Raw genomic sequence first — 12,505 nt, 5'->3', positions numbered from 1 at the left:
CTTCACTTCGATAAAACATTACTTTTCAAGGTTTTTAACACTGCTACTTAGTTTCTTATTTATTTAAAATGGTCCAAGAACGAAACAGAAATAGGCAGCCAGAGCTGTAGCCAACTTGTTTCCATAGTAACAATGATTATTGTTTAATCGGTGATAAAATTAAAAGGTGACATGCAGTTTATTGTGTTTTAATGAATTATCATTGAATTTATAGTTTGAATTAAATTATTTAATTTGTTTATTTCTTTACATTTATTATTATAATAGCAATTTTTTTTTGATCCTTCCAAAACTTTGTTTATTATCGGTAGTAGTTTTCAAAAACAGGACTTTCTTTCCTTATTTTAAAAGTTTTGAAATGAATAAATTCTTCTGAATATTCTGTATGTTTTAATATTTGATGGAAACCAATGTCGCTATTCTCATTATAGTAGCACTAATAATCATTGAATTATATAAACTAGCTATTTGTCAATCTTTAACCTAATTTGCACCGAAATTTCATTACCGAAAATGGGGTTAGTTTTGCATATGTACCTGTCCGGCCAACTGTCATTGCTTAAGCTCCAAGGGGTTTTTGTACTTTCAAAAATTTAAGTAATATATGTATGTAATGTTTGCCTGAGAGATGGCCATGAGCTATGCCCCTCAAATTCCTCTCTTTCAGTTATGCTTTCTTTTTTTTTAGTTTCTCGCGTTCCACTGCTCGATCTTTGGCGATTTCTTTAACAATCGGTACCAATGCGAAATTACAATCTCTCTATTAAATAACTTGGGGGGAAAATTTTTTGAGCAGAAAATTGACCAGGTTCTGCCTTAAACTGAGTGTTGATTGTTAAAGAATTAATGAAGTCTAGACCATAGTTACTAACTAAAAAAATTAGTGCTAATGTGTGTAAATGTTAATATTTGGCACCTAAGCCTTTATGATAGGCGAAAACTTTAATAAGCCATTTTCATCATTTGACTTTTCTTTCTCATTCTTCTTAGTATGTTAAATAAAAATTTCATTGAAAATATACAGTGTGATTGTATGAAAACTTGAGACCTTGAATAACTTTTTAATTAGAACAATTTTTTAAACATTAATGAAGCACATCAATCTTTTGGAAGGAGACATTTAATCACACATTCTAATCGATATGGGGACTTTACCCCTCCTCCAAGAAATAAAGGTGATAGCCCACAAAATTACATATTTTCTGCTTGGTAGGCCTTGAGGACAAAAAGATTGGCAACCACTGATCTAGATAACTATGTTTACCCTGAATGCATTATTCTTATTAGTTATAACTATCTTTTTGCTATTATGTTATTTAAAATTAAGTCATTTGGATTATTAAGATGCCACTGTCTAGTTCTGGGATATCTATTAAAAAATCTATAGTAGCTTACCAAGAGGTTTCTGCAAAATTTGCCCTTCAATCTTGACCTTTTTGTAGATTTTATATGTGTGTGTCTAACATTAAAAGCTTCAATTAATCTTTTTATGTTATTCCTTTTCTGTAAATCCTTTTCTTAATTTATTATTCAAAACGAAAAGCTTTCTCACACTTTAAAATTCACATCCTGTCTTTTAATCTATTTTAGGCTCAAGTATGCATTAATTAAAAGTAAGATATTTTTCCCTTTGCTCTTTGTGGGAATCGTGCGACCTATTTAATAAACCAATTACAATTGTTAAGTTTTCCCTAAAACGAAGCATTTTACGAATCTACTTTGCAAGATTTTCCCTTTCTTATATTGAGGAGCACAACAATTTTGTGTCCACTTTTATAGCTGTTCACACTCTAATAATTAGTAAATAAATTTTATACCCTCTTTCTCTACCTAAGACCTGTTTTTATCCTTCCACTTGGCAAAGACGTTATATATATATATATGTGTGAAGAAAATAGTTTTTACTCAAAAATTTCAGTTCTAGCAAAAGTTTTGAATGGATACAAAAATTATCACATAAGACTGAAAATGACTGGTTAAATTATAATTTATTTCTTATTTCAGTAGATAATGGCAGAAGAGGAGGAACTAGTTTGTAATTGGTTAGTATTTATTTATTTATTTTATAATTGCATTGAAGATATATTAGCTAGGATGATGCTTTAAAAGTCAGCTAATTCCTTTATTTACATATAGTACATACAAATGTAAACAAAAACAAATCTCAAGCTCCTGACCTTTAGGACTTTTGGTTAGACAATTTACAACTGCTTGCAACAGCTTATTGTCCGAGGCAATATTTTTAAACAGATAATTTTGTTTCAAAAATTAAATAAATATTATAATCTCTTAATCAAATCTCCTATCTCCTCCATTTTATGAGAAGTTAATGATATTAAATTCTGGTGAGTTTGAAGTGAAAATTTTTTATAGTTACTTATTGATATATTGTTAAAAAATAGTTGCAATATTCAGAAAAAACTCACTTTTTATACTGTCTTCATTTGGCTTCTTTTAACTTGTTTATTACTATTTATTCTTGTTGCAAGCAAGGCATACATTAATGTTGGTATTTAGTCAGAGTAATGTGACAAAGTTTATTTTGTATACAGTCGAACCCCGCTATAGTGAACCTGGGATATAGTGAACACTCGGATGTAGTGAACTTTTTTAGCGGTCCCGTCCGTATTCCTATTTAAATAATGTTATTTTTAACGCTTATAGTGAACAGCTTAGAACTTAGAAACTCGGTTATAGTGGACTCAAATTTCATTTCTTTAAATATCTTTTTCAGTCCTCCATCTTTAAACTTGTAGGTGTTGGGACTGAAAATGAATGCATTCCTATAAAATGTGTCATATTACTCACCTTTATGCTTATCACTTTTAACTATACTGTAATAAATGTCAAACAGATAATTTATCTTATACTCCCCCCTCCCTGAGAAGCCTCGCTTTCTCTCTTTTCCCCAAGCTTGCTCTACAACTAGTTAACTTGGCCACCTGCTGAATTTTTGGAATTTTTTTATCTGTTCAAACCATATTCTTTACAAATCACCCCTTGACAATCAAAAAGGGGAACAATTTAACTCATTCTACAGCTGCTCTCTTCATATTCTTTCATTATCTATTTGAGACAAGATTTTTATTTCAAAAGCAGTGAAAATGACAAATTCTCTAAAGAGAAAAGCGTTTTCGATAGACGACAAAGTTAAAATTGTAAAGCGTATTGATGATGGAACCAATCAATCGACACTGTGTAAGGAATTTTCCTTGTCAAAATCTACAGTTTCAAACATTTAGAAAAATCGAAGTGCAATTCTTGCTGCATACGACAAAATCATGGTTTCATCGAAAAAACTGCGTGGAGCTGAATGAGAAAACGTAGAAGATGCTTTGTTAAGATGGTTCGAAATCTTGTTCAGAATGTAAAAATCTTGCATTCTTTGCACATTGTAGATAAGAAAATTGATGAACTCAATTTAAAATCAAATTGTGTTCAGTCAAAAATCACAATTTTTTTTCATAAAAAGTGAAAATAAAACTAATATTTTGCGAAGTAATTACTTTTTCCAGCAATTTTTGCTTTATTATCTGTTAATTAGTTAATAATTTTTTAAATAACTTATGCAAAATTGCAAAGCCGATTTTCAATCATTCAACTGTCTTATGCAAAAAATATTATTCAAAAAATTTGGATATAGTGAACCATCGGTTATAGTGGACACATTACTGAGTCCGCAGACGGTTCACTATAGCGGGGTTCGACTGTATTATCATTTAAACTTAAGTTTTGAAGTTAGTATAAGTTTTTCTGCCATGTGTCAAATTTCGCAGACTTTTCTTTTGTTTTCTTCGCTGAAGAATTTGAATGGTTGCTCATAGACTTCAATTTCATTTTGTATTAATTAAGCTTTTATGGTAAAGTCCTTTTAAATTATTATTTCTACAAGAAAACTATAGCATCAAACATTACGAAAGTAGAAGTGTTATAGTGTTCCAACTGCATTAAGATTAAAATTTTTTAAATTATAACATTTTAAAGTAAAGGCCTCTTTCATTAAATTTAAATGAGAAGGGTGATTAGGATTGCAAATCCCTGACAAAGTTTGGTATAGTAAGTAAAAAAAGTTTGCAATTAATAAAACTGAAAACTTGTCCAAAAAAATGGGATTTTATCAAAAATCCTTCAGGATACACGGAAAAAAAATATCTTTAATTGATAAGAGTTTTTATATAAAAAAAATTACCAATTTTCTGTTTACATAATAATTATATACCTAATTTTAGGAATGATGACAACAATCACTTTGATGTAATTATTGGACACATTGAAGATATAATAATTGGTAAGAAAAGTATTCATTATCTACGATTTTATATTTGCTTAGTTTTTCATTTCATCCTTCATAAACTCTTGTTATTTCATTGAATTTAGATCCAGAATTTGTCAACCTCCAAAATGATTTTATGAATAGACATTATGAAATATTTGAAGAATGTGAAGAAAATAAGCTTGAGTACATGGATATTTTTAATTCTTATGTATGTATGCATAAAAAATTTTGCGTCTTTTTTATGAAAATAATTTCATTATAAATGCTTTATTTATTTAATTATTTTTTGTTTATTTATAGTTGGACTAAGTTTTTATGTGTTCAACTACATATTTTGACAATTTAAAAAATCCCCGTAAGACTACAAAAATATGTTAACTTTTACTTGATTATGTATCTAAAACACACAAATAGAGGGAAATATGATGTAGCAGTTATTAAGAAATTAGAGGGTCTATTAAAAAACACCCATGATTGTGAATCAATGTTTGATCTGAAATAAAGATGATAGCTTTGTAATCGTCTTTGTTTCTTAATATGAAGCATGGTTTCGCTTTAAAAGACTAAATAACCAAAAATTTCAATTGTTATAAATTATGCATAAAAATTCCTTTTCAACCTAACCACTTAAGAAAAATGCCAATTAAATTCTTTATGAATGCTTAAAAAAAATTTTTACATTAAGAAAGATAAGTAAAGATAAATTAAAATTACTGCAAGATACAATCTGAAACAAAATTCATGCTAGCAATCAGTGGCCGTTTGAAATTCACTTTTGTACAGAAGTTTCCTTTAATGTAAATCATATAGAACATCTTCCATAAACATATGGCTCTTCTTTAGAGATTGGTGTTGTTTAGAGGTAATCGTCAGAGGCTTAGTAATATACACATTCTTCTAACAATCAATAATGAAAATAATCAAACGTTGCAGATTTCGCCAAATTTGAAACTAGACAGTTTTGTCTCTATCTTTCTAATGTTTACATATAGATTTTTGTAAACCTCTAACGTTTACATTATGTATACTTTTTTAGACAGAATTAATTGAAAAACATATTGAAACATCTCTACTGAGAAGAATGCCAGAGTTCTCTATGAAAGATTTCTTAAAAGATATTGCGTAAGTAATATTCTTAATAAAAAAATTTCTTGTTTTAAATTAGCTGAAAATATTTTAATGCACTGATTTACAGTATAACTTTGAGATAAATTAGTTTTTTTTTGTTACTGTTACTTGTTATTTAGTTTGAATATTGTTAACCTATATTAAATTTTAACTTATGTATTCAAATACAAAAGTAACATTATTTACTTTACCTCTATAGTACAAAACTTGGTATAGTAATATTTAAAAAATACTATTAAATGTTCAAGATTTATGCAACCAACTTTTAATTTAAGCTAATATTATAAACTATATTTCTGAAGTGCCATGAGTTAAATATAATGATCTTGTATATGTGACATTTACTTTAAAATATGATGAACAGAAAGTATAGATATTTCACTTGTTCAGATTCCTTAAGTAGAGCATATTTTGACTATGTAATGACAGCATGTTAATAGCCATGTTACAAGTTTGCTGGGTTTTTTTTATTTTTTTATTTATAAAATTTTATTAGAAAAGCATGGTAAATCAAAAATATATATATCTTTATTTCAACAAAAGAAATTCAAATATTTCAGAAATATGTAATTTTGGCAATAATGAAAGTCAATAAAAAAAAATACAGAATCATGTTTTTCTGTTTTTTAGAATTCTGTTGTTTAGTTAGCAATTTGATCAACCAGGAAAAAACTTGCCGAAAAATTTTTTTAGATGTTCCAGTTCCGCTCAAGATGAGCTGTAACTCTCGCAATTTTATTGTATATGTATGCGCACAATTGAGTTTCAGATTTTAATTTGAAATTTTTATTATGAAAAAGTGCATTAAATAATAATAATTTTAAAGGTGCATAACATAACCATCAGCTCGCACAGAAAATACAAATTTAATTCACAGTAAAGCTATTTGTTCAATCTTAAGAAAAGAATTGGGTCCAATAAATTTTCCTTAATATCTGATTCCCTTAATATCAAATCATTATAAATGCTATTTTTATACCAAAAATAGTCTAAAAATTTGTAACAAAGTTAGCCAACTTGCTAACTATTTTTATACCAAAAATAGTTAGCAAGTTGGCTAACGGGTAATGTCATTATCATGCCACAGGACTCTTGAAAGTCTGTAGGATACAATAAAATTACTATACCCATGGAATATGGGAAAATTTAGATCTCCAGAAAAAATACAGCTCCAGGTATCTCTGGGCTCCAGCTTTGGGTACCTGTGATCAACTATGGGAGTTGAAAATACATGATCTATGTTTCAATGTAACGCTTTTTTTTTTTTTTTTTTTGAAATAATAATAATGAATACTTCATATAACTATGATATATTTTACTTAATCAAAAAGATTGGTTTTCACAAATTATAATTTTTTTTAAAATTTAAATTTTATATAAACATTTTATAAAAATAGATATTTCAAAAGAACTTTCTATTAATTGGGTTAGAAAGATATTTTAGTATACTAATAGTTTCAAAATTCATCTTTGTTAAAAACTCATCAAAAGATATTTTTTAACAATACTACTTGGCTGAATGACCATACTTTTTGCCAAAAACCTTAAAACTTATTAAAAGAGCTATTTAAAATGTAACTGGAATTCTTCTTACTTCTGCTATCTTTTACAGAAAAAGACATTCAGAGTTGGAAGGTGATGTTTTTGATATATTAGTGAGCTTTACAGACTTTATATCTTTCAAAGAAATGTTTCTAGACTATAAAGCAGTAAGTTTAATACTTTTCCTACATTTTTAGAACACAATTTTGATTGTATCATTTTATAAATGAATTCAACAAGTTATTTAAAATAGATTAGCAGCACTTTGTAATACATATATGTTTTTTTCTGTATTAAGTTTTGAGTTAAGGCATTGTAAGAAAATTATTTTTTTTAATTACAATGTTAATAAAATTTATAAAAAATAAATCTATTGTTTATAAATCTTAAACAACTTCTATTGTAGTTCTGATCCAATAAAAGAGACATAAAAGTGTGAAATTTCAGTACTAGTGACTAAATATTATGATAATATTAATAGCTTATTTTATTCTATAAGGATAGATTGAACTATTTGATATTATTTATAATATTTTCCCATTAAATTTCGTACCTTACTTAATTTACAACATACAATAATTTACAAACTTATACCTTGCCAACATGTTAAGTCGTATATGCATGGACAAAATGTTAAGTTTTATACCCAAATAACTTGAGAAATACCTAATAACTGTACCCAAATAAAACTAAAGAAATTTAGCAAGTTTCTCAATAAAGTATATATTTTTAAATAAATACCTTCTTTCACTATTTTCAGTTTGGAATTTAGTTATTAAACCAAGTTCATTTAAACATTTATATTGCATGACTACATGGTAGTATAATATGATTGATTTATTACTAATACTACTACCATGTTTTGTATTGTTTAAATTTTATTTTACAAAAATATCTTTTTAAAAAATCTCATTGTAATTGTGATCTGCTTCGAGATAAAAAGAGCATTAAAATAATGTGGATAATTGATTTCATTTAGTTACTATTGCAGTGATCCTAAATAACCATTTATATATATTAAAAAAATCCAATGGTGACACAAGCATGTGATTCTTCCGCTAATTTGTGAAATTTTGCAAAACTTAAAACCGTTGATTCGCGGACTACCGTGAATCAATAATTTATATTTCAACATAATTTTCTCAAGGTTCTGCTAATCAAAAATTTTATTTTTTTACTAATGCAAAATCTTGTTGACTAGGCATTTATTCCACCCTTACCAGCAACCTCTTATTTTCCGTTCTCATTTACGCACAATAACAACAAGAAAAACGCAACTTCAGATAAGCTTAGAGAAAAAAAATCCATAATAACTAAAATTAATGAACTACTGAGGCAAACATAAGAGTATAAAATTAGTAATGTTAATAAGAGTAATTGCAAATATTTAAAAGATTGTTAGCTAGAAAAAATGGTGTTTTTCTTTTTTTTTAAAAAAAACTTATATTTCAATGAGTTGCAATTTTGTTAAAAATTCCAATTTGTAACAAAAGAATTATTTAATCAATGTGATATAATTGCCCCTTTTTTGTTCGGCTATAATTATTTCGATTTAATTTTTAAGATGATAGTACGATATGGAAATCTCGAATCAGTATTTCAGTAATCACTTTTCAACGCACTTAATACCATTCTAAATCTGTGTTTCAATCTTATTATTAGATTTAAAAAATTTCTTTTTCTCTTTAAATTTTATAAATGTCACTTTTGTGAATAGAAATGATAGTCTTTTAAATATCTTCTAAGTACAAGAGAGGAAAAAAACTTCACATTGAGAAAAGATTTTTAGATAATTACTTCCTCTTGCAATCACATGTCTGTGACAGTATTTGTGTTAAATAATGTGCAACAGAACAAGTTATGGTTTTATTTTGTTTACAGGCTAAAACTGGCTGTACTCCTGATTTGTCTATTCAAAACAGTACAAAGGAATGTTCTCTGATAAATTCAAAGTAATTAAGTTTTGCCTACTCAGTTCTACCATCTTACATTTATGTGCCTTTGTATATAAAATTGTTTAAAAATCAGTTTTCAATTGTAAATTAGATTGTAAAAGTTGGAAATAAATATATTTATTAAAAAAAATTTATGTGCTATTTTCATTATTGAAATTAACACAATAAACTTTGAGGGGGGATTAAAGCGATGGTATTAAAAACAGACTACTGGTTGAGTTGTAATAGGTAAATATCTTTAGATACTACTAGATTTTGAGTAAAAATATGTAAGAAAGAAATCATCCAATCTCTTTATCGGCAATGAGCATTATTCTCAGATATTTCCTTTAAAAGAATTTAAAACTGGATTTTATTTCCACAAAAAAGTTTTTTTTTTCATAACCTAAAACCAAAAGTTTATCCAACCAAAATTGCTTTGCGAAATAATTGTAAACAAAATACAATTTTTAACGATAAGCAATTTTGAAAATAAGCTAACACTTCTTAACAAACATTTTGCCTTTGGTTTATCAATAACTTATTTAACATGTTATTTTTATTGCTAAAATTTTATTAAACATTTTTTGTACAGAGGATCAAAAAAGTTTTCGAACGTTGACCAGTGTTGAAAACCAGCCATTTTAGAAATTCGAAACTCTCAAATTGAGATCTAATTTTTTTTATTTAAATTTTCCTTTTCGTCCTCTAAACACAGTTATTTTTATTTTAAAATATTTAATATCAATTTATTTTCATTTTAAAATATTTAATATCAATTTATTTTCATTTTAAAATATTTAATATCAATTTATTTTCATTTTAAAATATTTAATATCAATTTATTTTCATTTTAAAAGCTTATTCGGGTGCATTTATTTTCATTTTAAAATATTTAATCGTGAAGCATGTCGACAGGTTTTGAAACTATTCTTGGTTGATCTCGGGTTCGGGCTTCCAAAAGAATTTCAGCACCAGCAAAGACTTTTGACGTTTTTCTCAAACTCGATCTCTACAAGAATCAAAATAAAATAAAAAAATTTACCGGAAGTGGGCGTCGCTTAGGTTTATCACCTACCATAGCATAGCAGACCCCTTCTTTTTCTAACAATTTACTATCCTCTCTTCACATCAATTTTCATAAGAAAACAGATTAAAAAAAATATATAAAACCCATGAAATTCCGCTTTTAAAGGTAAAAATGAAAGAAAAAAATTCAAACCCTTTCTTTTTCTAAAAATTTATTTCAACATCAATATTCATTAAAACATAAAAAACCATACTAAACTGGTAAAAATTTTACAAGATAAAATATAAAAGAAAAAAAAATGTTTTGTTTTGTAGTGTTGTTTTTTATTTCTATAAAAGAATCGTGCGCCGCTCGTTATCACTTTTAAAAGGATGTGATTGAATCGTGTTTTATTAAAAAAGTTTAATTAATCATAAAAAAAATGAATAACATAAATATAATCTTTTAAATGAATTTTATGTAATGTTATGTAATTAATTGAAGACTCGACTACGATTTAATCAACCAAATTTAATTAGCAAATTACCAGCGGCGGAAGATTCTTTTATAGAAATAAGAAACAATTCAATTTTCAGAAAATCCGGTTCGTTATTTTGTTACAAGTTAAATAGACAGCAAGGTGCCCACGTGATTAATGTCTATATATACCAGTGTTCAAAGCAGCATTTTGCCATTTGGTCTGACTGTTACATTGAGTAAAATCGCGTCTAAAACTTCTCTTGGTCAACCGGAAATAACACGGAGCCATAAATCGAAGACATTACAAAGTATACAAGAAGATGAGTCCGAAAGCGCCTTTGGAAAAGAGATTGTATTGGTCATATAAAACTACTGGAAGATTAAGGTAATCCAATGTCCGCTTTGCTATGAAAATCTGACATTGGACGAGTATACGAAGGTTCATTCTCATTCCCAATCAAAACATGGTTTAAATGAAACGATTGAATGCATTTTTTATGGAAAATGCAAATTTTTAAATTCAAAAGCTGATAATGTCCACAGAGAAAAATGTTTTGCCCAGTTCCGAAAGGAGAATAAAAGAAAAACAAAAAAAATTGTTTTTCCCACACTGATAACAACCCGATTGCTGGAACCAGTGCTGCGCCTGGAATCGATTCTGCTGCCGATACTCCTGAAAGTTATGCTCACAGATTATGTCCATGCGTTCAGTTTGATTCTTCTACACTTGGTTATCAACTCAGCCATCGAGATATTGAGAAAGATTTGCAACAGATTGGATTTTATGACAACTACCCAGGAGATTTTCAACAATTGAAAGACACTGGTTTGATATCCGAGTTTAATGAAGGGAGCGGTTTGGGTCGAGAATCTTCGACCTTGTTTCGAATGTGTTTTCCAACGCATGGACGCTCTATTACGCGTTTGTTTGATCATAGTATGCCTTTCATAGTTTCAAAATGAAAATGTCAGTGTTTGATTCCAGTCAATTGGTGGTCTCTTCCTTCTGGTGCTCGTGCGATAGTTGCACGACTCTTAAAAAGAATGCAATGGCTTCTAATAAACTGCATCGTCATATGATTGTGGCTGTTCGGGACCGAGCCGCCTATCTGAAAGCATGGAAGACGGTCAAAGTGTCTCGTGCGTCAGAGAGATGTTGCAAAGGACAGAGAAAGCTCGCGACAGCTCTACATTTGGCAAATGCCATTCACTACGTATCCAGTGAAAAATCTCAATGTTCCGGATCACAGAATCCGGGAGTTGGACGAGGCGGACATTTTTACATCAATCGCCCATTACACGACCATGCAGCCATATCCGTGGCAAGTTTAAGGTCCAACGCTTAAACGGAATAGGTAAACCAGAAAATTCGCGATAAAGTTGTAATGAATTGGAATTGCGAAATGTCCCCACATGAAAAATATCGCGTGAAAATACTCGAAATCATGGATGCTCAAGAATGCCTTGCGATGGGATTTGGAACCTCATCCTGCTGGAGATCAAAAAGTGTATTGGTTTGAGGACGATATCATGCAAGATCAGACTAATGAATGTCGCACCCACATTTTTTAATCACGTAGAAGCTATGAAATACCAGATTCAAATGGGAAATTCTCTTCATCAAAGAATGAAAAATTCATACTACACGTTAAATAAACAGCAAGTCCGTCAAATGAGTGTCATAGAGCACATGACCCAGAAACAAAGTGTTGAGATGAGTAAACTCTATGCAGAAATCGAACCACTGAAATGTGAAACTTACAACACGAAAATGAAACACTGAAGCGTAAAATTTCAGCTCTGGAACAACAAATGAGGGACTCGAAGAAACAGGCAATGCTAAATTTTAATGGTTGTGATGCGCCTAGAAGCAGTTTCAATGTGTCCTCTGGTCCATTTGTAGCCATGCAACCCCCAAAGTAGCATGTCCACAAAAAAAATTTCTATTACATTTTATCTTGTAAAATTTACCAGTTTTGTATGTTTTTTTTATGAAAATTGATGTTGAAATAAATTTTCAGGAAAAGAAAGGGTTTGAATTTTTTTCTTTCATTTTTACCTTTAAAAGACGCAATTTCATAAGTTTTATATTTTTTCTTATGTAAACTGATGTGAAGGGAGGATATTAAATTGTTA

The 12,505-nt window shown here is 28.6% G+C and overlaps 1 protein-coding gene across 2 annotated transcripts; it reads left to right on the top strand.

Annotated features, from left to right (window-relative positions):
* The first annotated feature begins 53 nt into the window (after positions 1-53).
* On the top strand, positions 54-9,031 carry LOC107449743 (ADP-ribosylation factor-like protein 2-binding protein). 2 transcript variants are annotated; one of them, XM_016065375.5, is made up of 7 exons: positions 54-166; positions 2,005-2,042; positions 4,230-4,288; positions 4,378-4,484; positions 5,313-5,398; positions 7,017-7,113; positions 8,828-9,031. In XM_016065375.5, the coding sequence occupies exons 2-7, from the start codon at positions 2,011-2,013 to the stop codon at positions 8,900-8,902; spliced, it is 456 nt and encodes a 151-aa protein (XP_015920861.1). In that variant the 5' UTR covers positions 54-166; positions 2,005-2,010; the 3' UTR covers positions 8,903-9,031. The 2 variants fall into 2 exon arrangements, with proteins under 2 accessions (XP_015920861.1, XP_015920862.1); XM_016065376.5 differs by having other exon boundaries at positions 77-166; positions 2,008-2,042.
* Positions 9,032-12,505: the final 3,474 nt, after the last annotated feature.

The sequence above is a fragment of the Parasteatoda tepidariorum genome, chromosome 7, assembly GCF_982258835.1.
Source record: "Parasteatoda tepidariorum strain Cologne lab strain chromosome 7, Ptep-v5.0, whole genome shotgun sequence".
NCBI classification, from domain to species: Eukaryota; Metazoa; Arthropoda; class Arachnida; order Araneae; family Theridiidae; genus Parasteatoda; species Parasteatoda tepidariorum.
The sequence above is the reverse complement of the archived record's forward strand: the minus strand, read 5'-3'. Positions and strand labels throughout refer to the sequence as shown.

Bases quoted from the DNA above. Each gene is read 5' to 3' on its own strand.
- LOC107449743 (XM_016065375.5), top strand. From the start codon at position 2,011: ATGGCAGAAGAGGAGGAACTAGTTTGTAATTG. The intron at 4,289-4,377 runs GTAAGAAAAGTA...CATTGAATTTAG, and splicing joins CATTGAAGATATAATAATTG to ATCCAGAATTTGTCAACCTC. The intron at 5,399-7,016 runs GTAAGTAATATT...TATCTTTTACAG, and splicing joins GATTTCTTAAAAGATATTGC to AAAAAGACATTCAGAGTTGG.